We start from the raw sequence: 24,907 nt of genomic DNA, 5'->3' as shown, positions 1-24,907 counted from the left end.
CTCAGCAGTTCTCCTTGCACTGTCCAAACTTACTGTAAGATGCATGTGAGCGCATACACATACCTACCTTGCACCTTAATCTCTAGATCTCATGAACAGTTGTGTCTCAACTGTAGCTGGAATTACTATTTGACTGCAGTTGACATTACTGGTCTCCCTCCTGTTCTCACTGCAACACCGACCAAGGGAATAAACCCGTGCCACCCTCATGGGAGCCTAGCGTGGAGATGTGATTTTAGCTCAGCCGTCAGCATGCTCAACTTCCATGGTGACTATGCAGCTTTGATATTTAGGTGGGCTGACAAAGGGAAGGGAGCACAGTGACGTCACCACCACCAGCAGACCGGTTCCACATTCAGCAAAACTGGTTTGGATTTTGGTGTGGAAAAGTTAAATATCTATCCTCCGCAATTGTGTTTTTTGGCATGGATAACAATAGTCTCTAAGATGCCTTGCAGAAAGGCCACTGTCTTAAACAGCAGTCACTGGGTGGAAACCGCCTCATTAATATTTAACCCTCAGGCCACGTTTACACGACAACAATATTACCCAATAATGCAAAAGTGGCGTTTTGCTGTTATTTTAATCCTGCGTTTACACAACCATTATGTTTGGGGAAAACTTCATGCAAAAGTGCATGAAACCTCCAATGTGCCATTGTAGTATGCATTCCCAATGTTTAGGTGGCAGCACCATCAAAACATGAGTGCTGCGAGTAACTCTTCCCTTCAGCTGTTTCCTCTTCCATTCAAGTGAAATGTTCTTCTCTGCTCTAAATGGGTTTCTGAAATTAGAGTAGTGAATAATTGACTAGATTATTGAATAATGTTGAGCACAGTTAAGCAGTGCACAAGGTTGCCACTTGAAAACATGGTTTCGTACACTGTCGGACTGTCTGAGTGTACTGATGTCCTCAGTATTTTCACTCCTTTAAATGACAAATATCATTTAAACATTTAAACATTATAGCCACCTCCTGTTTCAGAGTACAGAAGTCAGATTGTCACCCAAAACTCACATTTGTGTTTTCAACTGTTTAGACGGCAACAAAGCGGGGAGCATTACCAAGATTTCCAATCTGGAAGGCGTTTTCAAATGTATGCGTTTGATAGCCTGGTTAGAGATTGTTTTTCCACCATTTGCTTAGTCTTTGTTCAAAACATGTGTTTTCATTCCAATTATGTTAGCATAATTGGCCACCATTTTCCAATTAAGTAAGCGAACTGTAATTGCTTACCGTTTTGTCGTCATCTAAGTATGGATCTAACTGTGGTAATTTCATTATGTAGCACTTGGCAGACACTCTGCAAGGATGAACACATAGTGGTGTTTGGAGATGTGGAAATAAATTAAGCAGTGGCACCAACACCATAGCCATACCAGTACTGCCACCAGCTCAGTGTGAATACCAAAAGTCAGCAGGGTCCGGTTCAGACATTGTAGGTGTGTTTTAACAGAAACAATCCAATCAAAACTCTTCCATAACTCTTAAATAGTGCTTATACATGAAGGGAAATATTTGGATTTTTATGTGCTGGGACGGTAGTCTGCAGTCTCTCAGTAGAAGTCATGCTGATGTAAACAATGGGATCATTTCAGATGCAGACCATAAAACACCTTGTACGGTCACAGATGGATTGTGGACTATAAGAACATACGTAGTATGTTTCATGAGTAACTGAATCCTCTTCTAAAATTCTGAAATTTTAAGTACCGGTAAATAATTATTGCAGACATACTGTAGCTTACGCAGTTAGTGAACCAAAGTCTGATCAAGACTGAAGAGTAGCTTTCCCAACTGCAGTTAAAAGTAATATATGCATACACCATACTCCAAGAAAAAAATTCCATTCAAAGTAATGCAATGGTAGAGGAAAAAAGAGGCACTGTCTTTTGGCAGACAGCAGCTATGTTCTTACTCAAATGTACATACAAACGGCAGCTTAAGTATGCAAGCACTGTTCATATGACGGTATTAACCAGAAAAAGCACAACAGTCAAAGCCTGAAGGCGTTTCTGTATTTTTTTAACAATGTATTTTTTTTCTTTATATATATCCATTATATTTTTCTAATTTGCTTGATATGAGTGCGTGCACATTAGTACAGTGGGGCAAATAAGTATTTAGTCAACCAATAATTGTGCAAGTTCTCCCACTTGAAAATATTAGAGAGGCTTGTAATTTTCAACATAGGTAAACCTCAACCATGAGAGACAGAGTGTGGAAAAAAAAAACAGAATATCACATTTTTTGATTTTTAAAGAATTTATTTGCAAATCATGGTGGAAAATAAGTATTTGGTCAATACCAAAAGTTCATCTCAATACTTTGTTATGTACCCTTTGTTGGCAATAACAGAAGCCAAACGTTTTCTGTAACTCTTCACAAGCTTTTCACACACTGTTCCTGTTATTTTGGCCCATTCCTCCATGCAGATCTCCTCTAGAGCAATGATGTTTTGGGGCTGTCGTTGGGAAACACGGACTTTCAACTCCCTCCACAGATTTTCTATGGGGTTGAGATCTGGAGAATGGCTAGGCCACTCCAGGACCTTGAAATGCTTCTTACGAAGCCACTCCTTTTTTGCCCTGGCTGTGTGTTTGGGATCATTGTCATGCTGAAAGACCCAGCCACGTCTCATCTTCAATGCCCTTGCTGATGGAAGGAGATTGTCACTCAAAATCTGTCGATACATGGCATCTTCATTCTTTCTTTTACACAGATCAGTCGCCCTGGTCCCTTTGCAGAAAAACAGCCCCAAAGCGTGATGTTTCAACCCCCATGCTTCACAGTGGGTATGGTGTTCTTCGGATGCAATTCAGTATTCTTTCTCCTCCAAACACGAGAACCTGTGTTTCTACCAAAAAGTTCTATTTTGGTTTCATCTGACCTTAACACATTCTCCCAGTCCTCTTCTGGATCATCCAAATGCTCTCTAGCAAACCGCAGACGGGCCTGGACGTGTACATTTTTCAGCAGGGGGACATGTCTGGCAGTGCAGGATTTGAGTCCCAGGCGGCACATTGTGTTACTGATAGTAGCCTTTGTTACTATGGTTTCAGCTCTCTGTAGGTCATTCACTAGGTCCCCCCATGTGGTTCTGGGATTTTTGCTCACCGTTCTTGTTATCATTTTGACGCCACAGGCTGAGATCTTGTATGGAGCCCCAGATCGAGGGAGATTATCAGTGGTCTTGTATGTCTTCCATTTTCGAGTTTGGAGTGTGACTGACTGAGTTTGTGGACAGGTGTCTTTTATACCCATAAGGACTTAAAACAGGTGTCATTAATACAGGTAACGAGTGGAGCTTCGTTAGACCTTGTTAGACCTAGTTAAAAGAAGTTAGACCTCCTTGACAGCCAGAAATCTTGCTTGTTTGTAGGTGACCCAATACTTATTTTCCACTCTAATTTGGAAATAAATTCTTTAAAAATCAAACAATGTGATTTTCTGTTTTTTTTTTCCACATTCTGTCTCATGGTTGAGGTTTACCCATGTTGACAATTACAGGCCTCTCTAACCTTTTCAAGTAGGAGAACTTGCACAATTGGTGGTTGACTAAATACTTATTTGCTCCACTGTATGTGTAAATGTTGATAATGTGTAACTTTTTATCCGGTTATAGTGAAAAGCTTTTATTCCTCTACTGCATTTTTTAAAAACACTTGTGGAGTTGCACCCTTAATACCGTCTATTCTATTCTATTCTATTCTATTCTATTCTATTCTATTCTATTCTATTCTATTCTATTCTATTCTATTCTATTCTATTCTAATACAGCCCTTGCTAATGGAAAACTACTAATTGGTGTAAAGGAAATATGACGAAGGATTTATCCCCGACTATTGAATATCTTTGTGAGTCAAGGAGGAGCTTTGCTTAGCCTGGTATGTTACTGGAAGTTACCTATGAGGCTCACCCTAAGAGCTCCAGGACAAATGTCACAAAAGATATATATAAACTATAAACTTAAGTTTATGTAAATAAGTAACTTTTAAGTTTTTGGAAACCACAACTTTATTAACCAATAGAAGTATTATCCATTTTAAGCAGGCATCATTTGTTCTGCCAAATTTTTACCTCAAACCCAAGGCTGTAAGATCATCTCGATCATCTAATCCACATTGGAAGGAAAAGTAAATAGCTTGTTGTTTGAAATAGAGTATTATGTATCTTCATGTATTTATGTTTGAAAATGCTTTGTTTGTTCTTACCTTGAAGCAGCAATTTCTGCTTTCTGCTTGCCTATGGCGGCGGCCCGCTGTGCGCCCTCCACGGCCCGCTCCACTTTCTGTTTGATCTTGGTTCCCTTGAGTTGGATCACTCTCTTCTTCACAGCCTTCACCAGCATGTTATTCATGTACTTGCCCTCTTCTTTGCCACCCTCGGCAAAGGTGGTGCAACCGTAGCCATGTCTTTGGTTGTTGAGCCATTCACCCTCATACTTGAGACCGCTAGATCTTTCGCTTATTCCATATCCTGAGCGCTTGTCATTCTTCCATTCGCCCATGTAGATTTCTGTGGTGGTTGCATCGATGTCCGCCTCCACAGGGGGGAAGTCTTCTGCTCCGGCCAGGCTCTCGTCCCCCATGCTGATGGTGGAGTTGGTGTCGCTGGCATTGGAGCTCAAAGCCGATTCCGTCCTCAGGAAACTTATCTTGCTCTTCTGACTGGAAAGCGAAGTGCTTGAATCGGATTTCTTGAGTTTTCCCAGCAGAGCACTCCTGCGAAATAAACCTTTCTTCTTGGGTCTCACAGCGTCAGGGTCCACCTGGAGAGTGAGGGCGAAGCCTCCCCGCGATGGTCCCAGTTGGGCAGGGTTGGCAACAGGAGTCTCCTCACCAGACACACTTGTGGTGGTGATGGTGGGGATATCTTGTTGCAGAACTGTGCCATTGCTGTGCTCGCTGCGTAGGGAGGTCAGGGAAGTCCGGAGAGGCGAACGGACCACTGCTGCCATGCCATAGGGCACGCTCTGACGGACCCCGTAGCCGTGTCGCATGCCGCCTGTAAATTGACCCTGGAAAGTACCTGAAAAGAAAGAATGGGAATTGTTCATTTTAAACTCAAGAATGCTTATAAAGCTTGAGCATAGTTTCGTGGTTGCAACATTTTTCAATGTGATGGCCCTTTCTAGTGATGACTTCTGTCTTTTATTAATCCTCTAACAATCCATATACAGTGGGGCAAATAAGTATTTAGTCAACCACTAATTGTGCAAGTTCTCCCACTTGAAAATATTAGAGAGGCCTGTAATTGTCAACATGGTTAAACCTCAACCATGAGAGACAGAATGTGGAAAAAAAAACTGAAAATCACATTGTTTGATTTTTAAATAATTTGTTTGCAAATCATGGTAGAAAATAAGTATTTGGTCAATACCAAAAGTTCGTCTCAATACTTTGTTATGTACCCTTTGTTGGCAATAACAGACGCCAAACGTTTTCTGTAACTCTTCCAAGCTTTCCACACCCTGTTGCTGGTATTTTGGCCCATTCCTCCATGCAGATCTCTTCTAGAGCAGTGATGTTTTGGGGCTGTCGTTGGGCAACACGGACATTCAAGTCCCTCCGCAGATTTTCTATGGGGTTGAGATCTGGAGACTGGCTAGGCCACTCCAGGACCTTGAAATGCTTCTTAGAAATCCACTCCTTTGTTGCCCTTGCTGTGTGTTTGGGATCATTGTCATGCTGAAAGACCCAGCCACGTCTCATCTTCAATGCCCTTGCTGATAGAAGGAGATTTTCACTCAAAATCTCTCGAAACATGGCCCCATTCATTCTTTTCTGTACACAGATCAGTCGTCCTGGTCCCTTTGGAGAAAAACAGCTCCAAAGCATGATGTTTCCACCCCCATGCTTCACAGTGGGTATGGTGTTCTTCGGATGCAATTCAGTATTCTTTTTCCTCCAAACATGAGAACCTGTGTTTCTACCAAAAAGTTCTATTTTTGGTTTCATCTGACCATAACACATTCTCCCAGTCCTCTTCTGGATCATCCAAATGCTCTCTAGCAAACCGCAGTTGGGCCGGGACGTGTACTTTCTTCAGCAGGGGGACACGTCTGGCAATGCAGGATTTGAGTCCCTGGCGGCGCATTGTGTTACTGATAGTAGCCTTCGTTACTGTGGTCCCAGCTCTCTGTAGGTCATTCACTAGGTCCCCCCGTGTGGTTCTGGGATTTTTGCTCCCCGTTCTTGTTATTTTTTTGAGGCCACGGGGTGAGGAGAGAGTTGAAAGTCCATGTTGCCCAACGACAGCCCCAAAACATCACTGCTCTAGAGGAGATCTGCATGGAGGAATGGGCCAAAATACCAGCAACAGTGTGTGAAAAGCTTGTGAAGAGTTACAGAAAACGTTTGGCCTCCGTTATTGCCAACAAAGGGTACATAATAAAGTATTTAGATGAACTTTTGGTATAGACCAAATACTTATATTCCACCATGATTTGCAAATAAATTCTTTAAAAATCAAACAATGTGATTTTCTGTTTTTTTTTTCCACATTCTGTCTCTCATGGTTGAGGTTTACCCATGTTGACAATTACAGGCCTCTCTAATATTTTCAAGTGGCAGAACTTGCACAATTAGTGGTTGACTAAATACTTATTTGCCCCACTGTAGCTTTTATTTTTAACAAACTCAACTGTATAATCTGACAACAATACCTGTGATGTGTTTTTCAAGATGTCTGAGTCATTGAAGTCAATTACACATTGCTCCACTCCATATTCTCTTCTTTCAATTTTAACATAGCTGCATATGAACCTTATACCTTTGGTACATTCATCATTTAAACAAGCTAAACAAAGGCGTAAGTTTGCATAGAGACGGTAGGCACATAACACTACCAACTTTTCATGATGCTCAAATTGTCCCCACCAACTTTTAAGTGACCTTATTTGCATTATATGATACATACAATTATATAAGTGATTTAGATTGTATCCCTATATGTTGTAGGGATAGAATTGACCATCCATTACCATATTAAGTGAATTATTTTCATCATGTTCAGACTTGCATTTACCATTTTCCACTTGCAGAATTTGCTGGTCCATTTTCTCCCCTGAAACGCTTGTTTGATTGGTTGATGACTCGCATTTTTCCCCCCAATCTACTGTATTTATTTACAACATTATTTATTTAAAAATATTTTTATTTGCAGCCTATGCATACATTTTTTTCAGATAATCATACATTAATCATAGTTAAGAAGTTTTCATTTTTTGTTGAGTTTAGCTGTGCTTGTGGACAAGAGCAGTAGTTTTTTTTTTTTTTTTTTTTTAATAACGTGACCAAGAAGTTTTTTCAGTTATATATTTATTTATTTAGAAAGCTAACATTGAGTGGTCTTAAGACAAATGTTTTTTTTCTTGTTTTTTTTCATTCCTGGATAGTTAGATTAGTATAGATTATATTAGATTAGTTAGATTATTAACACATGTATACTTATTGTGTATGTTAAAATAATCTTTGTTCAAATATTGCAATTTAAATTTGCTAATAAAATCCAGACATTTATTCTGGAAGTTTTCAAAATGTTTTTAAGTAGTTTTTGAAAATAAAGGTTTGAATCAAACCGTGTATCACCTGAACCATTACACATGAAATTTAGTATAAATCAGTACAGATTTATTTTGTATCAATCATTTAGCCTATCAATTAATTAGGTTCATATTCGTGAGAAATGTAGCCCTGACCCCCGTTCACCCAATCTGTTTGGTCTTATTAATGTCCTGGCCCAAGCAAAAAGTGTACACGCAGGTTATGCTGCTACATCGTCCCTACTAATGTTGAGATCAAACCTACGCCCTTGGTTCTAAAGTTGTAGGGTGTAAGGGCTTACACTCGTGGTAAAAGACTAAATCACTGCCCCCATACAACTCAATTGTATTTAACTATAAATTCAATACATTTGCATTTAATCTCTAAGTAATTTCTGTTTTTAATAAGGGATTTTAGCACGTTAACTATGATTAATTCATGACAAAATAATGTATTGGAAAAAACCAGCAGCGCATATTTAATCACAGTCTGATATTCAGGGAACAATCTTCATCACTGTTTTGTCGTATTTGGTCGTTCATCTCTAATATTGTAAATACATTATAGCAAATACCTACAGTATTCCTGTAACCTTGGTGTGATGATTCTCCGACAACCTTCTAAATTTATCATGTAAGTGTTGCCTCCCTCATATTAAATTATATACAATATATGGTATATAATTTTATTCTCAGAAAATGATGGAGGGGTTGTAACACAATGTTTCAATTTAAGAAAGACAACCTCTGCTTTTGGTTTTTATCTCTATTTAGTCCTCCTAGTATATATTAATGTTGGTCTTTATAGTAGTACTTAATGAGTCAATTACTCGGAGTAAAAGATTTGTGAAGGACTGAACAAATATGTACAAAGGATGGAATATTTTGCCATGAGAAGTCAACAGCTCATTGGCTCTCATGCTAAAATGGACACACGTGTGGATTATAGCAAGACGGCCGAGGGGCCAGCAGGGCACGCAGGGGGGCTTTGAGCTATTATTACATGGACAGATTTGGTACCATCATGCAACCCCCCTCCCTTGTAATGTCCAACAGCCTGTCCTCACAGCTGATGAGTCAGCCTTGAATGGAAGGGAAGCACTGCTGTTATACTGTATTTGTTGTCTGTTATTTCACAAAATTTGTAAGTGCACCATATCACTACATAAAGTCATAAAAATTCAAACTTTCCAAACTTTCCCAACAGTAAGATGATCACCATTTAAAATGAACCATGTTCTTATAGTGGTCACTAAATCAGTAAAGAGCACTTTATCAAAGTTTATAGTGTTTTTTTTTCCCCTCAGGAAAATGAGACTCAATCAATCAATGAAAGATAGCCAATACGCAAAACAAACAGTAAGTAAAAGATATTTTTGGTCTAGCTCTTGATCACAGTAAAAATAATAATTAAAAAAAAAAAAAAATACAGCGTAGAGATGAAGTATCCAAAAATACAAGGGCAATCGTTTTTTAATCACTGCAGTGATGGATAATAAGTACATATTAGTGATGTCGATTCAACGTATTAATAATGGAATTGACACAAATTCCCTTTGATTCTGTTAATTTTTTAACGCATGATTAATTGTAGCCTGTCCCACCCCTCCTTGGTTTAGACTTTCGGTCAGTGCGCACCGCTCGTGGCCGCCGGAGACACACTAGTTTCGGCCACGCTGACCAAGAGAGTATGGGTGAAATCTTAATACGGGTTTTTAATGGTCAAAATGAGGCATGTTGAAGCGGGGTGATGAGTGTGAACTGGCGGGATTAATCAACTGTAAAAACAATGGTTGGCCCCATTTTGTTTTACCCTGCTGTCATGATGACAAAATCTGTTCTCAAATATGAGACCCGATAAATCTTAATTGATTGCATCAAATCAAAAACATTGTTCTGGGGAACTAGAACAAATTAAGCATCGTAATCATCTGCTCCTGTACCTCCATCAGCGTAGGTTTCAGTTCCATAGCCGTCCTGGAGTCCGTTGTTCCAAGTCCCCTCGTATTTGGCGCCACTGCCGACGCTGAGTCGGATGCCGTAGCGCCCCTTAAAACCATGCGTCCATTCCCCTCTGTAGATCCAGTGACCTTTGCTTTCGACCCCCAGTCCGTGACGTTTGCCCTGCGACCAGTAGCCCTCGTAGGTGTTGCCACTGGGCCATGTGTAGACCCCCACCACCTCAAAGCCATAGTTCCAAGATCCGGAAAACTCGCCCTGGCCTTTTGGGCCGGTGCAGATACCGTGGCCGTGCGCCTTGCCCCCCTCCCAGCCACCACAGTACGCGCCGCCGTCATCGAACTCAAAGCGACCTCCACTCATCTCGGTGCTTTGGAGCCAAAGATTAGAACCCCCTTCAGAACCTCTTGGCCTTTCCCTGACATCAAAACTGCATGGAGCTGACCTGACCTGCCAAATTGCGTGGGTCCCCACTTCTTGAATTTCTCAGCATGTCCATGAAGATCCAGGAAGAAACTTATTCTCTACTTCAGTTTTAAATTTCGGATGAATGGACCTGTGCTGCGCGGGTTTTGTGATTGTTTCTTGACAAGCCGGAGGTCTTTCATGGCTTTCGGGGCAGTTGCAGAGAAAACCCCCCTTTCCCCTTTGCCTGCCACCCAGCAGTGTGTCTCCTGACTCGCCCTGCATTTGAGCACACCTAACAAGGCGACACGCACACACATGCACCCAAACACATCCCCACACACACACCATTCCAAAAATACGACCCAATCCTTCCTCTGCTGCCTGCAAGGAGCCATGCCAGAGCCTTCCTCTTTGGGATGAAGGCGAATGCCTTTGTCGACCCTGCTTTGAGGAGTGCTCTTCTTCCTTACTGCATAGCAACATGAAAAGTTGAAATACAAAAGAACACAACTACATTTTCTTTCGAGACAGTCTTAAAATAATCTGGGTATATTAATTGAATATGTACAGTGGTGCAAATAAGTATTTAGTCAACCACCAATTGTGCAAGTTCTGCTACTTGAAAAGATTAGAGAGGCCTGTAATTGTCAACATGGGTAAACCTCAACCATGAGAGATAGAATGTGGGAAAAAAAAAACAGAAAATCACAGTGTTTGATTTTTAAAGAATTTATTTCCAAATGAGAGTGGAAAATAAGTATTTGGTCACCTACAAACAAGCAAGATTTCTGGCTGTCAAAGAGGTCTAACTTCTTCTAATGAGGTCTAACGAGGCTCCAATGGTTACCTGTATTAATGGCACCTGTTTTAACTCATTATAAAAGACACCTGTCCACAAACTCAGTCAGTCACACTCCAAACTCCACTATGGCCAAGACCAAAGAGCTGTCGAAAGACACCAGAGACAAAATTGTTGACCTGCACCAGGCTGGGAAGACTGAATCTGCAATAGGTAAAACGCTTGGTGTAAAGAAATCAACTGTGGGTGCAGTTATTAGAAAATGGAAGACATACAAGACCACTGATAATCTCCCTCGATCTGGGGCTCAATGCAAGATCTCACCCCGTGGCGTCAAAACGATAACAAGAACGGTGAGCAAAAATCCCAGAACCACACGGGGGACCTAGTGAATGACCTACAGAGAGCTGGGACCACAGTAACGAAGGCTACTATCAGTAACACAATGGGCTGCCAGGGACTCAAATCCTGCACTGCCAGAAGTATTCCCTTGCTGAAGAAAGTACACGTCCAGGCCCGTCAGCGGTTCGCTAGAGAGCATTTGGATGATCCAGAAGAGGACTGGGAGAATGTGTTATGGTCAGATGAAACCAGAATAGAACTTTTTGGTAGAAACACAGGTTCTCCTGTTTGTGGGAGTTAGAATACTGAATTGCATCCGAATAACACCATACCCAAAATGAAGCATGGGGGTGGAAACGTCATGATTTGGGGATGTTTTTCTGCAAAGGGACCAGGACGACTGATATGTGTAAAGGAAAGAATGAATGGGGCCATGTATCGAGAGATTTTGAGTGAAAATGTCTTTCCATCAGCAAGGGCATTGAAGATGAGACGTGGGGGGGTCTTTCAGCATGACAATGATCCCAACCACACAGCCAGAGCAACAAAGGAGTAGCTTCGTAAGAAGCATTTCAAGGTCCTGGAGTGGCCAAGCCTGTCTCCTGATCTCAACCCCATAGAAAATCTGTGGAGGGAGTTGAAAGTCCGTGTTGCCCAACGACAGCCCCAAAACATCACTGCTCTAGAGGAGATCTCCATGGAGGAATGGGCCAAAATACCAGCAACAGTGTGTGAAAAGCGTGTGAAGAGTTACAGAAAACGTTTGGCCTCCGTTATTGCCAACAAAGGGTACATAACAAGGTATTGAGATGAACTTTTGGTATTGACCAAATACTTATTTTCCACCATGATTTGCAAATAAATTCTTTAAAAACAATGTGATTTTGTTTTTTGTTTTTTTCACATTCTGTCTCTCATGGTTGAGGTTTACCCATGTTGACAATTACAGGCCTCTCTAATATTTTCTAGTGGGAGAACTTGCACAATTAGTGGTTTTTACCCTTTCAGAGACAGTGGTCACTGCAGTGGAAATCTATTCAAAAGTTGACGTAAGACCTTTGACATTTTATAGAGTAACTGACTATTTTTGGTAATTGAAAAATAATGCAAATATTAGCTATTATTTTTATTAGAGTTTTTTAATTTATTGGGTAACTGATAAAATCAGCCAATAAAACATTTTAAAATGATATCAGGTAATATCAACATACAGTATGTTTTTCATTATTGGTTTTGGGCCAATTTGCATGTGTAAGCTATAGGTGATATGGCAGTGCTTTATTGGCAATGTACCCTCTAAGCTGCACATGTGCGCAACCGTGCACTGCTTGCACATACTTAGCTCCCAAATCTATGCAACGCACAAAACAAAATTCAACAGTGTTCGCGCGACACTCCTATTGGTGAGTTTGATACGAAAATGCGACACTCCTATTGGTGCATTCGATACGGCAACGCGAGACTCCCATTGGTGGCTTTCTACACCATGATTGGGTATACTAGTACTGTAGTTGTGAGGTGCATGACCTGGGTGAGTGCGGTGAAAAATGAAGAGTGAAAAGTCAGCTAGACTCCTTTGCTAATGTCCGCCGCCAATTTTTGCAAGCGTTACAGTATTAATTAATATTTCTAATATTAGAACTGATATAACTCATTTTCTGTACCATTTTGCAACGTAACCTAATGACCAACGGGTGTCTAGCCAATAATACGATACATTTCACTTCACTTATACTACGAAGCCAATCATAGCAGTGAAATGTTGTGCATACTGTATGTGCCCTGCCCAAACGCGTCGTGTATGTTAGCTAGCTAACAACAGTGCAGCAGAGTTAAGAGAGGCAAATGCTAACCCCTTATCACGGCGAAAGGAACGGGCTGCGATACTACACTTACCAAGCCAAAGTAAAAAGAAATGTGGTTCTTTTACGATGGAAAGGTTGTCGGAGTATGTGCAAATAGAAGAACAAGCGGTGAAACTGAGTGAGATGTTTTTTGTTGTTGTTGTTAAACCTTTCCTGTATAGCTGCATAGACATGGAAGATACGAATCTTGAGTGTCCTTATTGTCTGAAAGTTTTAATGAGGGAGTTTCATACGCCTCATATTGGGGTTGTTCATTATGTTTTATTTATTAACTCACCCATGCCACAACTTGACCTTACCCAGGACCTTTCCTATGGTTTAAATCAGGACTCACATACAATATAACATAGTACGCATCTCACGGACAACAAGATTTATGTCTTTCTCGTTTTAAGTGGGCCAAATAAATGATATTAAAAGTAAACTAATGAAAACTGCTGCTGTAATTTTGTTCTTTTGCCACGTAACTTTCTATGATCCAAGGTTTTGAACAGCTGTGATACTGATGTGTGGCAGCGTACACATCTGATGTTGCTCATAGTGGTCCTCAGTGCGCTCAGGGAGCTTGTGTGTCTGCTCAGACACATGAAAAATTAGGGGGAACATTGCTTATTGGCACTTTGCACTTGATCCAAAAAACTGATGTTTGCCCTATTTTGATTTCAACAACAAATACAGTGGTGCTATAGGTACTTTTTCCATAACTTCAGTTGAAGTTGTCCTCTTATTTTTCACAGGATGTTTATTTGGAAAACCTTGGAGTTGTTACATTTATTATTATTATAGAATCCAGTGGGATACAATACAATACATTTAGCCTTAATATGTTAAGTCCATGACTGCATATATCAGTTTGATATTGGTATCAGATTTTTGGAGTTGGACAATCTCGGGATATCAGTTAAAAAGTCATTTCAGACAACTTTAATTATTACATTATTATTTTTCAATTATTAAATTTTTTATTTTTTACATTATTTTTTTGTAATTGTAGATAAATGCATTAATTAATTCAATGTTGATAAAAAGAAATTAATGAAATCAAAATGAATAAAACCAGAAAAAGACACAGGTTACAGCCCCATGTAACAGTCAAAAGTGTATTTTTTTTCTCCATAGTATTGAACTCATTGTATGCCATTGATGGTGATAGACGTCCAATTGATTTATACCGGGACGACTGGCTGTGAATGCTCATGTTTTATTGCTGTTGACGGTGCTAGCCAACCAATCCATTTTGACTCGAGTCAGAATGGATTGGATGTCTAGCGGTGTGAATGGCAGCCAATGAGTTAAATGAATGCTCTGTAAGGGTTTAAACGAATATAACTGTTCGCCTGCATTTTAACATTAACATTTACTGAAAAAACAATTTCATGTGAAACAACATTCACTGCCATTGACAGCGAAAGGCGCCAAAATAACATAACATAGATAACAAATTAAATTAAGTAACCATAAAAAGTAGTTTTAACAGATACACCTCCATTGATGGCAATAGGTGTCCAGTCTGTTTTGAATGGAAGGGTTGGCAGCGATTATTCACTGCTAGCCCCTACCAGTTAAAATAGGTTGCACGTTTATTGCCTCCAAAGGCAGTGAATGGGTTAAGCATTTGAAAGGCTAATTTGGATCAAATAAAACGCTACGTTATTTCAAGTTGACAGTGCAAAAATTGCACACACATCAATTGATTGTTGCACCATGTCAGAAAATTTAAACACAAAAAAAGTTTATCCTCATTTTCTGAAGTATAAAGCAGTGTCTTTTTATCTATCTATCTATCTATCTGTCTGTCTGTCTGTCTGTCTGTCTGTCTGTCTGTCTGTCTGTCTGTCTGTCTGTCTGTCTGTCTGTCTGACTGTCTGTCTGACTGTCTGTCTCTTTGTCTGTCTATCAATATTTTATTTTATTTTAAAGATAATCTGTCGGCTTTTATGTAGGAAAACAGAAATTGGAGATTTCCTGTTGACAGGTCGAATTTCTGAGGTTCAATTTAAAGTTGAACAAGGCCTCTAAAAATTTCTAATCAAATTAATTGTGGGTTAATTTGATGATCAATGTATTGTTGCGGATTCGTTTTATTAAAATGACCTTTCAAAAATATTTTTAGTTTCGTTTAATGACTAAACCTGTCAACAACAAATACGGTCAACATACAATCAGAGAATGTAATATACTATTCTGAATTGTTGAAGCCACTTTCTATTCCTCCCTCTGCTGGACAATAATCCTCATTACAATTGGATTCACTGATTTGAGGGAAACATTTTGTCTGAAACTTAAAAGTCAATGAATAAATAAATATACTTGGAAATGTTGAATTTACTTGGGCTATTCTTATATATGACGACAAAAGTTGTGTAAACATAAGAGAAGCACATTGCGTATATTTGCCCATCTTTTACAATACTCAGGAAAATGCCAAGTCGTGTAACTACTTTTAGTGGTAGTATTGGCCTCGTTTTAATGGACTGAGCCATTTATCATTGTATCAATAATAATAATGTCAACTTTTGTTCTACATTTTAAAAAATCTTACTATTTCACCGATATATGCATGCATGCATATCTGCTCTGAATTCTGAATTCTGAATCTGAATTCCTTCCTTTGCAAGTTTGGGATTGAAGGAGACAAATGATTGTTGAGCGCTTGTTTGTCTTTGGGATTTAAAAAAAAAAAAAAAAAAAAAAATTAAAAAGAAATTAGAGCAAAAAAAAAAAAAAAAAAAAAAAGACAATGAAAAACACAACAAAGCAAACCAAATACAAGCCAGTTGTTTAGTCAGCAACATTGTGTGGATCAAAAGTCAAACTGTGATCACATGATATTAGCATTTCATAGCATAAAACCTTTGCCTTGGTCCAGTCGTCCTGCTGTCATGAACACTCACTGTGATTTTTTAAATTTTTTTATTTTTCTTTTTTTTTTTAGAAAATTATGTTGCTCTGACCTCTGTTGGACTTTTTTGTTTGTTTAGCTATATTATTCAATAGCTAAATGCTGGCCGAGCCAAGTGTTTTTTAAATTTGATTTGTTGATGTACTGTTCCAAGTTAACAACTTTAATGTTTTTTCATAAATGAACTCATTGGTTGCCGTTGTCGTCAATTGCACTGAAACATGACCATTTAATGCCAACCATCCCAGTTAAAGTGGATTTGATGTCTATTACTGTCATTGGCAGTGAATGAGTTAAATAACTGTATCAAAATTACAAGCCCAAATCGATTAATCCGTACACAGTCAAATGTTTCATCATCATTCTGTTGTTCTCCCAAGACCTTCTTTCCATTTTTTTTTTTTAATGACTGTGGCTGTCAATACATTGGTCAAAAGAATAAGGGGATTATAGTTAAATTCGAATAACTTTGTCAAATCTTTAGGTATCTGAACCCCAAGATACTTAATTGAACCCGCCTCCCAGTTCCATTCGTACGTTGTCCTGATCTGTGGTGGAGGATCATAGTTGAATGTCAGGGCTTGTGTTTTATGTATGTTAATTTTATATCCCGATAGCCTGCCATATTCCTCTAACATATTCATTAATTTGGGTAATGTCTGTGTTGGTTGTGCTATGGTCAGCAATAGGTCATCTGCAAATAATGCCAATTTTTGTTCCCCTGGTCTCATGATTATACCCTTTATGTCTAGCCTTTGTCTGATCAATTGGCCCAAGGGTTCTATGAATATGGCGAAAAGGAGTGGTGACAGGCAGCAGCCCTGTCTTGTTCCCCTTTCCAGTTTAAAAGGCTCACTCAGTTCCCCATTAAGTTTAATTCTTGCTAGTGGGTTTTTATACAACGCTGCCAAAATTTCTATCACTGATGGGTGGAAGCCAAATTTTCCGAGTACTTCATAGAGGAATGTCCATCTCACCGAATCAAATGCCTTTTCAGCGTCTAGGCTTAACATCAACATCTCCTCTTTTTCTCCCATTACTTGTTTTATCACGTGTATTATCTTCCTAATGTTATCCTGTGTTTGTCTTTGTCTTATGAAGCCCGTTTGATCCATGTGTATCAGATCTGGTAGTACTGATTTTAATCTGTTAGAGATTATGGAGGTGAATAATTTATAATCGACATTTAGGAGGCTAATCGGTCGGTAATTACCACATTCGAGGCTATCTTTTCCCTCTTTTGGTATTATTGTGATTATTGCATCTTTCCAGGAGGGTGGGGCTATTTTCCTTTCTAGAACCCAATTATATGTTTTCAGTAATGGTGGAATTAATTGTTCCTGCATTGTTTTATACCACTCTGAACTGAAACCATCAGCCCCTGGTGATTTAGCTGTCTTTAGTTTCCCGATCGCTAGTCTTAATTCATCTTTTGTTATTTTAGCTATTATTTTGTCATTTTGTTCCTCTGTTAGTTGTGGTAGTTGAAGGTGAGCTAGAAGTTCTTTGATCTGTGTATTATTATTTGATTGTGGTTGAGAATATAGTTCTTCAAATTAAAAGCAGATCTGCAAAGATGGAATGTTATACCCTCCCTTAGTCTGAGTTCTAAGATTGAATCAATTAAGATGAACATACTTCCACGACTGCTTTACCTCTTCCAATGTCTACCTGTTAAGATACCATCGAAACAATTTTTGGAATGGGAGAGATTAATTTTGAGATATATCTGGCAAGGAAAACGGGCTAGAATTAAATTCAAAACACTGCAACTGAGCAAAAACAAGGGTGGAATGGGACTTCCAAACCTACAAGAATATTACTACGCAGCCCAGCTAAGACCTTTGATTTGTTTATGTTCCTCAACATACAGTGCGGGTTGGAAAGAAATTGAATGTTCTAATCTCCAGGGAATGCCAATGTCTGCTTTGATGGCTGATAATGTACTGTGGCATCGTTTGAACATTGCAGATGGCAACATAACTCATCACTTGTTGCAGGTCTGGCAGGAGGTATGCAAAAAACTTAAAATTGAGAACTCACTCAAAAGGTTGAGATGGTGTGCCCTCGACACAGAATTCACACCAAACAAAACAGATAATAGGTTTAAAAAGTGGATTTCAAAAGGCCTGACCTCATATCAATCATTCACACAAGACAGTAAATTTCAGGACTTTGAAACCCTGATATCTAAAAATGGCCTAGAAAAAGACGATTTTTATAGATACCTGCAAGTTAGACACTATTTTCACCATAACATATTAAAAAATATAAATAGACATGAAAATTTGGTCCTACAAGAAATTGTAAACCTTCTTGAGTCCAAAACCTGCAATAAAATTATTTCCAAATTGCATAAAATTATTAGACTAACCAAGATGGAGAACACTCAGTATATAAAACAAAAATGGGAAGGGGAGGGAAATATGCGACTAGACGAAAAAAGCTGGGAGAACATGTGCCAACTGCAATGGACTATAACGAGCTCAAATATATGGCGTGAATTCTGCTGGAAAAACATCATGAGGTACTTTATAACCCCGATCCAAAAACGACACCTGGGTAAAGGAGATGCCTGCTGGAGAGACTGTGGAACAAATGGAGCGGACCATTCACACATATTTTGGAAATGCAATGTTATTAAACCATACTGGACTGAGATTCACACACACTTGGAGAATATTTTCGGGCAACATATCCCTTTTAAATGTGAATATCTGTATTTGGGTGATTTGAAACTGAATAAGCTGAAAGTCAATAATAAAAAAAACTGTTCAATATTTTATTAGCAGCCACCAAGAAATCTATTACCAGGAAATGGCTCAAGAAACAATCACCAACCATTGAGGAATGGATAGATATTATACATGAAATTTACATTATGGAGAAGCTGTCATTTTCACTTACATTGCAGATGGATAGATTTTACTTGATATGGTCCAAATGGACTGAGTACGTGAAACCAGTTAGAATGGATTTCAATTGACGCTCAAACAAAAAAGTACATCCCTATCTTGCTGGGTAAGAAAACAATTCCTGATGTGCTCCCAAATTCTTTATTTATTAATTAATTAATTTTTTTCTGTTGTTTTTTTTTTTTTGTTGTTGTTGTTGTTGTTGTTTTTTTTCAAGTTATTGTGTTATTTTTTTCTCGTTTCCTTTAAGAGGAAAAGCAATGAATCGAGAAATGGACGATCTTTATTCACTATTGTAAGTACAAAGTACTGTGTATTATTTGTGAGTCGGAAAAAAAATAAAAACTTAAATTATAAAAAAAAAAGAATAAGGGGGCTAAGCAAAGTCACTTTGAATCCACATTTTTCTGACAGTTCTTATTTTTTATGTCATATGCTTAGTTTTTGTCTATTGAGATCTGAAAAAGATGATGGTGAAGTCTGGATTGCCTCTCTATGTTGAGAATCTGAATTCCTTGGGTGGCTCCATGATTGCCATCGAGTTAGCGTTAGACCTATTTCCTCCAAAGCAATCAACTTGTCACGTCTATGTGCAAATTTTAGACATTTTTTTTAACCCTAATTTTGGAAAAAAGTGTATTTCTGTGAATTGTCCCTCACTTAAAGTGTTTTCAAATGTTTGAATTATGCTTTTCTCTTTTCACTATTGTAGCAACCAGGGGACTGTATGAGTATATTTTTATTTCTGGGTGATTTTTAACACAACATTGCAAAAATCAAACACTTGAACACCACTCAAAAACATTCAAGTCTGATTGAAGGAATTGACAACCGCTGAAGAAAATGGTCCGTTTGCCTTCACCATTGAAAGAATCTCCATGTGACAAAATGTATTTTACCCATCAAGTTTGTGTGCGTGAATGTATGCAGCGGTGGTCTTAAGCAGAAAGTTACCCAAGGTTAAAGAACTTTTGTGCTCCCCCACCCACCACCACCTCTGCAAATAAGTGAATGATGGAATTGACGCTGGAATTCCCATCCTTGTTGTGGCCTATTTTGAAGTTTTTAATAATTACACATATATTGTTTTTGTTAGTGGCTAATTATTTCCCAATAGTAATCGTGGCTATGTGTGTTTACGACCTCATGATGTGATCTTTCGCTGCCTCGTTAACTCATTGGCTGGCTAACCATTAATCTATTTTAACTGGGAGAGAGTTTGGCAGCGAATGAGCTCTCAGAGTGAAGACGAACTGGATGTTTATCGTAATCAATGACGGTAAATGCAGTGGCGCGGAAAGTGGGGTGCTGAGGGTGCTGCATCACCCCCTGGGGAGGGAAAAAAGTGTTTTGGTGCATTCTTTTTTTGTTGTTGTTGTTAAAAATAAATAAATAAATGAAACATTGAAACAAAAGCGCATTTGACTTTAGGGATTTAATATATATGTTGAAAACGTTTTTTGTTTTTGTTAATAACATGGTCACCACCTGACACATTGCTTGCTATCAGTTCACTTTGAATAAGGCGATATTGGAACGGAAATGTAAACTGTTGACAAAGGAAGTATTAACATGGCACAAAAACGAATTTGCATTTTTTTTTTTGTTTACAAAAACAGCAACATTTTCTAAAATTGAATTCGAGGTCAAAAATGAACATGACAGTCAATTTTTGTCTTGAAATAGGTAAGACATTGCTTGGCACGGCCAGACTGTTCTCCCTGTATTTTTCAAACACTGTGAGAATAGTCTGGGACCCAGTCCATTAACAGCCTCTGGAGCAAGAACAAAATCAACCATCCAATCAGATTCGTTTATTTGCGTGACGTGTTCTTAACGAGCAACGTCACTCTTCCGCGTCGGAAGTCGTCTCCACAACAACACAGATGGCGAACAGGAGAGCCGAGAATATATTCCAATCCATGGTAAAATCAGTTTTAAATTACCAAAAACACATCGACACAAGTCATTGACAACAGTCTGTCTCGCGTTAGCCATGTTGAATAAACTCCGCTCTCCTCGTATATTTACTTCCGCGCGCAAGTCCCTTGTCGCTTTACTAACGTCACGTCCACCCGTCGCTGATTGGTCCACTCCGCTGTCTGTTTGCTGTGGCTTGCTCCGCCCTGGAAATTTTATCCGCTGAATAGACCCTACTCACATGACGTCACAACCACGCCTCCGCGCCATATTGTCCGTCAACTCGTCATGTTGACACATTATCACTACGTAAATTCCTCCTATTATGGCGTGTTTTTCTGCTCCTTGACATTAATAATCAAAATGGTGAAGGCGTGTGTGGCGGTTGGTTGCAATAACAGAGAAGATAGACGGAGAGACGTGAAGTTCTACCGTATTCCAAGAGACCCGGAGAGGAGAGCGAGATGGACTGCTGCAATTCGACGAGAAAACTGGGCTCCAAACGATTACCACGGATTATGTAGTAGTCATTTTATATATGGTAAGATGCATTTAATATATATTTAGAGGGTTTTGGGCTGACAACCACAATTAAGATCATTGCGAGGCTAATCGCCGACAACATACAGTTTCAAATTCAAGATGCTTATATCTTCCACCATCATTACATTTTGAATAATATTTAGCTGGTACCAAGTGAAAGAAGCTGGCCTCGTCTACGGATCATCAGTTAAACAGGTGTGTCCAAACCTTTTGCAAACGGGGCCAGATTTGGTGTGGTAAAAATGCGGGGGGCTACCTTGGCTGATTTACATAGAACAATATATTTAAACAAATTTTAGCAAGCCCTTCTGTGTGTCACATTTGCTTTATTTTTTTTTTTTAATTCATAATTTCAACAGTCTCGTCTTCGTGGCGTTCTCTTTCGACAATCGGGCTCTTGCGAAATACTGCTGCTGTGAAATTAAACTAGCTTCAAGGTACTATAATTTCTCGCTGCGTATCTTCCCTGTAATGTTGTCGTATATGTAAGCGTGTCTTGTTCGGTAATATCATTATTGCGTCACATCGAACTCTTTGAAAACAGCGACTGTCTCTTTGCAAATGAGGCAGACACAGTTGTTGCGTGTTTTATTGAAGAAATAGTCCAATATCCACCTATCCTTGAAGCGTCGGCCATCGCAGTCAACTTTTTTTTTAATTGATTGTCGCCATTTTAGAAAATTGGATGTAAAGGGACACACGGGGTAATGTTGCTTAGAGTGCTGCTCTTAAAGTTTTTCAAACTTTTGTGAGAATAGGCTGATTTTGTGTGGACAAGATAGTTGTAGATATCAGGGTAGCAGATGTCAGGCAGAGAGGGCGAAGACAGCGGGTCGAAAAATATCGATTTAGGCATCAAATATGGATCTGGCGAAGGGATAGACTGAAGCTTTTCCACATAACGCCTTTTATGCAACGCATCCAATGAGTTTACAGCGTCTGAAAAAACTGGGGCTTCCATGAATTGCACATTAAATTGCACGACAAATTGAAACCATTGAGAATACGGATAAACAATGACGGACAATATGGCGGCCGGATACAGCGACACGTCATTCTGTGACGTTGGTGAGTAGGGTCTATAGTGGCCAGACTCGATAGCTGGAACAGCGGTGAGTCTGGTGTACCAGGCTAAGTAAGACATGCTTGCATTGTAGCCATACGCGGAGATTAAGAGGGGGCCGGGCATAGCCCCCCTCGGTGGCCGGAAATATCATTGCATGTAATTGACTTTCCAATATATGAATTTAAAAATCAAGACTTTGCTTGTAAAATGTTGTCCATAAAATTTGTAAAGCAATAAAACCACCAACAAAAATGAATGGAATAAACAAAACAAAAAAACAATTCTTATAATGGGTCAAAATTAATTTTCAAACAGATCATGTGACTAGCACCTTAGAGGCGGTCATCTGCTTTGCTTAGCCAAAACCATCTTAGGACAGATAAAACAAGATGTATATACGTAATTTTTTTTCAAACCTAAGCTTTCAAAAGCGACAACAACTACTGAGCGAGAACTAAGGATTGAAGTTGTGGACCATGAAATGCCTGAGAACACCACCAAAATGATGAGCGGAGTTTCAGTTTGTCCCACTGAAGACACTAACTGTACAACAGAGCCACAACCGCACGTACCATATTCAATAGGCGACGTCCTTAGCCAAAAGCATAGCTGTCCTAAGCAGCCTCATTTAGAATTCCCCTTAAAAAGGATGGGAAACAAAACAAAACAAAAAACGCTCATTTTCAATGTACTGTATGATTATAAATATTCCTGGCTGGAATATTCAGTCAAAAAGGATGCCGTCTCCTGTTTTGCCTGCCGCCATTTTCAACCTCACCATGGTGAGGATTTGTTTCGCAAGGCTGTGAGTGACTGGAAAAACTTTCAATTGAATTGGATGTCTTCGCTAAACGTAAAAATTGGCGTCTACGTCTACACAGAAAAACGCGCGCGCTCATGCACGCACATCAAACATGTATAGTTGGGATAGTTATGAGCATGGGCTAAGCTACAAATCGGGCATATATCTTGTAAGTTAATTTTATTGCTGACACTGCGTTTCGGGGTCATCAATATGTTTTGCCCCCCCCGCCACAAAAGTCAAACTCAGCCTATGATTGTAGCCATATTATTGTTTGTTGTTGCTGTTGAGCTGCTGCCGTGCAGAGTGCTGTTGGATATTTGCGTGCAATTTACTTTAGTGTTGTGAAAAGAGGGCGATTAACAGAGGCTTATTGGCCCTTTTAGTTTTCAAATGTGTTCGTGTGTCATTGCGCCATCTAGCTACGGGGATTTGTATTATAATACAGGCGCTTTTATTGCCAGGTGAAATGGAACGCTGTGTTTGTAGTAGCCTAGTAGTCGTACGTGAACTATCCAGCATGCGTGGGTACTGCCATTGTGGATGTCTTGTATGGAGAAAACGTGCGAGCATGACAAATTTGGACCGAAATGGCTGTTTTTGGGTAGGGAAAAACTAAAAGAGATTCTCAGCACCCCCTGCTGTGAGCGACTTCCAGCTCAGGGGCGTCACTAGGTTTTAAAAATACGGGGGGCTTAGCCCCCAGAAGATGCACAGGATGTAAGTGAACATAGCGTTCAAGCACTGTTGAGGCAAAGTTGGCAATGTCGATGTGTACCAAAGTGCGACCAAGAAACCGAAGTGGAGTGAAAGGTTTTTATCGAACAATGGCGATAGCTGTGGCTGTGGCTCAAGCTGTGGCTGTGAGGGCTTGATGGGTGGCTGTCCTGATGGCAAAAAACAAGATTTGTCAAGATTTCGATAAACGATAGTCAAAAAACTACAGGCGTAGCTGGCCGATGTACCAATGGTGACTGGCAGAGTCATCTGGCACCCGCTTGCTGCCCAGGCCGCTCCTTATGAGCAGTGCTGATTGTTGATGAGCTGCAGGTGCACTCCCAGGTGAACCAAGATTGAAATGATGCCATATATCAAAACAGGAAGTGTTATAACAATAAAAGCCAGCAGAGGGGAGTGTGGGCAAGGACCACCACAAGCACAAAACTTCACCAACAGCAAACAAAGACTGATAATTTATTCATTATTATTATTATTATTAATATTATTGTGTTGTTGTTTCAGTCTATTTTTAATATAGTAGAACAACAGGAAAAAAAGGCTAAAATTGTAACTTTTGACCGCAAAACAACAAAGCTAGGACGTGCACAGAGATTGTCTGTAGAGTGCAAGCCAGGTTTTTATTTGTCAAACACGGAGCAGAATGTTTATTAATTACATGGGACTTTCTGCTGTTGCGGGCTGGAGCTAACTGTTACTACCAGCAATGATAAATACTCACTTTCTTGGAAAATCTTCTCATGTCCACCCTTCATCCATCTATTCACGCTCTGCTCTGTGTGCGTCAGAGCTACACACACACACACATGCTGCCGGTACCGATTGCGAGCAAGGTCACAGAGAAAACGTGGAGTGGATTTCCAGTGATGTGGGTGTTCTCTATATGAACAAGTGGAATGGATTGGATAACAATGCACTGAAGGGGCTCTCTACCTTACTCTATGACAGTGGTTCTTAACCTGGGTTCGATCGAACCCTAGGAGCTCGATGAGTCGGTCTCCGGGGTTTGGTAGAGCCTATGCCGCTGAGGTCAAGACACACTGACTCATCATGTCTATATGCGATGGCATGCCCCGCTTGGCCATCACTGGCTGCAGATGA

General features: G+C 39.6%; 1 protein-coding gene across 3 annotated transcripts in view; it reads right to left on the bottom strand.

Annotated features, from left to right (window-relative positions):
• jph2 (junctophilin 2) overlaps positions 1-24,603 on the bottom strand; it is a 44,512-nt gene extending 19,909 nt beyond the window's left edge. For 2 of the 3 annotated variants that reach the window (XM_057830650.1, XM_057830649.1), the window contains exons 1-2: positions 9,491-10,153; positions 4,216-5,032 (exon numbers count right to left, since the gene is read on the bottom strand). In XM_057830650.1, the coding sequence (XP_057686633.1) occupies positions 4,216-5,032; positions 9,491-9,869 (1,196 nt within the window). In that variant the 5' untranslated portion in view covers positions 9,870-10,153. Of the gene's footprint in view, positions 1-4,215; positions 5,033-9,490; positions 10,154-24,527 lie in introns of those variants that run through there. The other variant, XM_057830651.1, reaches the window with a different exon arrangement.
• Between the last annotated feature and the right edge of the window lie 304 nt (positions 24,604-24,907).

The sequence above is a fragment of the Corythoichthys intestinalis genome, chromosome 2, assembly GCF_030265065.1.
Source record: "Corythoichthys intestinalis isolate RoL2023-P3 chromosome 2, ASM3026506v1, whole genome shotgun sequence".
Lineage (NCBI taxonomy): Eukaryota > Metazoa > Chordata > Actinopteri > Syngnathiformes > Syngnathidae > Corythoichthys > Corythoichthys intestinalis.
The sequence above is the reverse complement of the archived record's forward strand: the minus strand, read 5'-3'. Positions and strand labels throughout refer to the sequence as shown.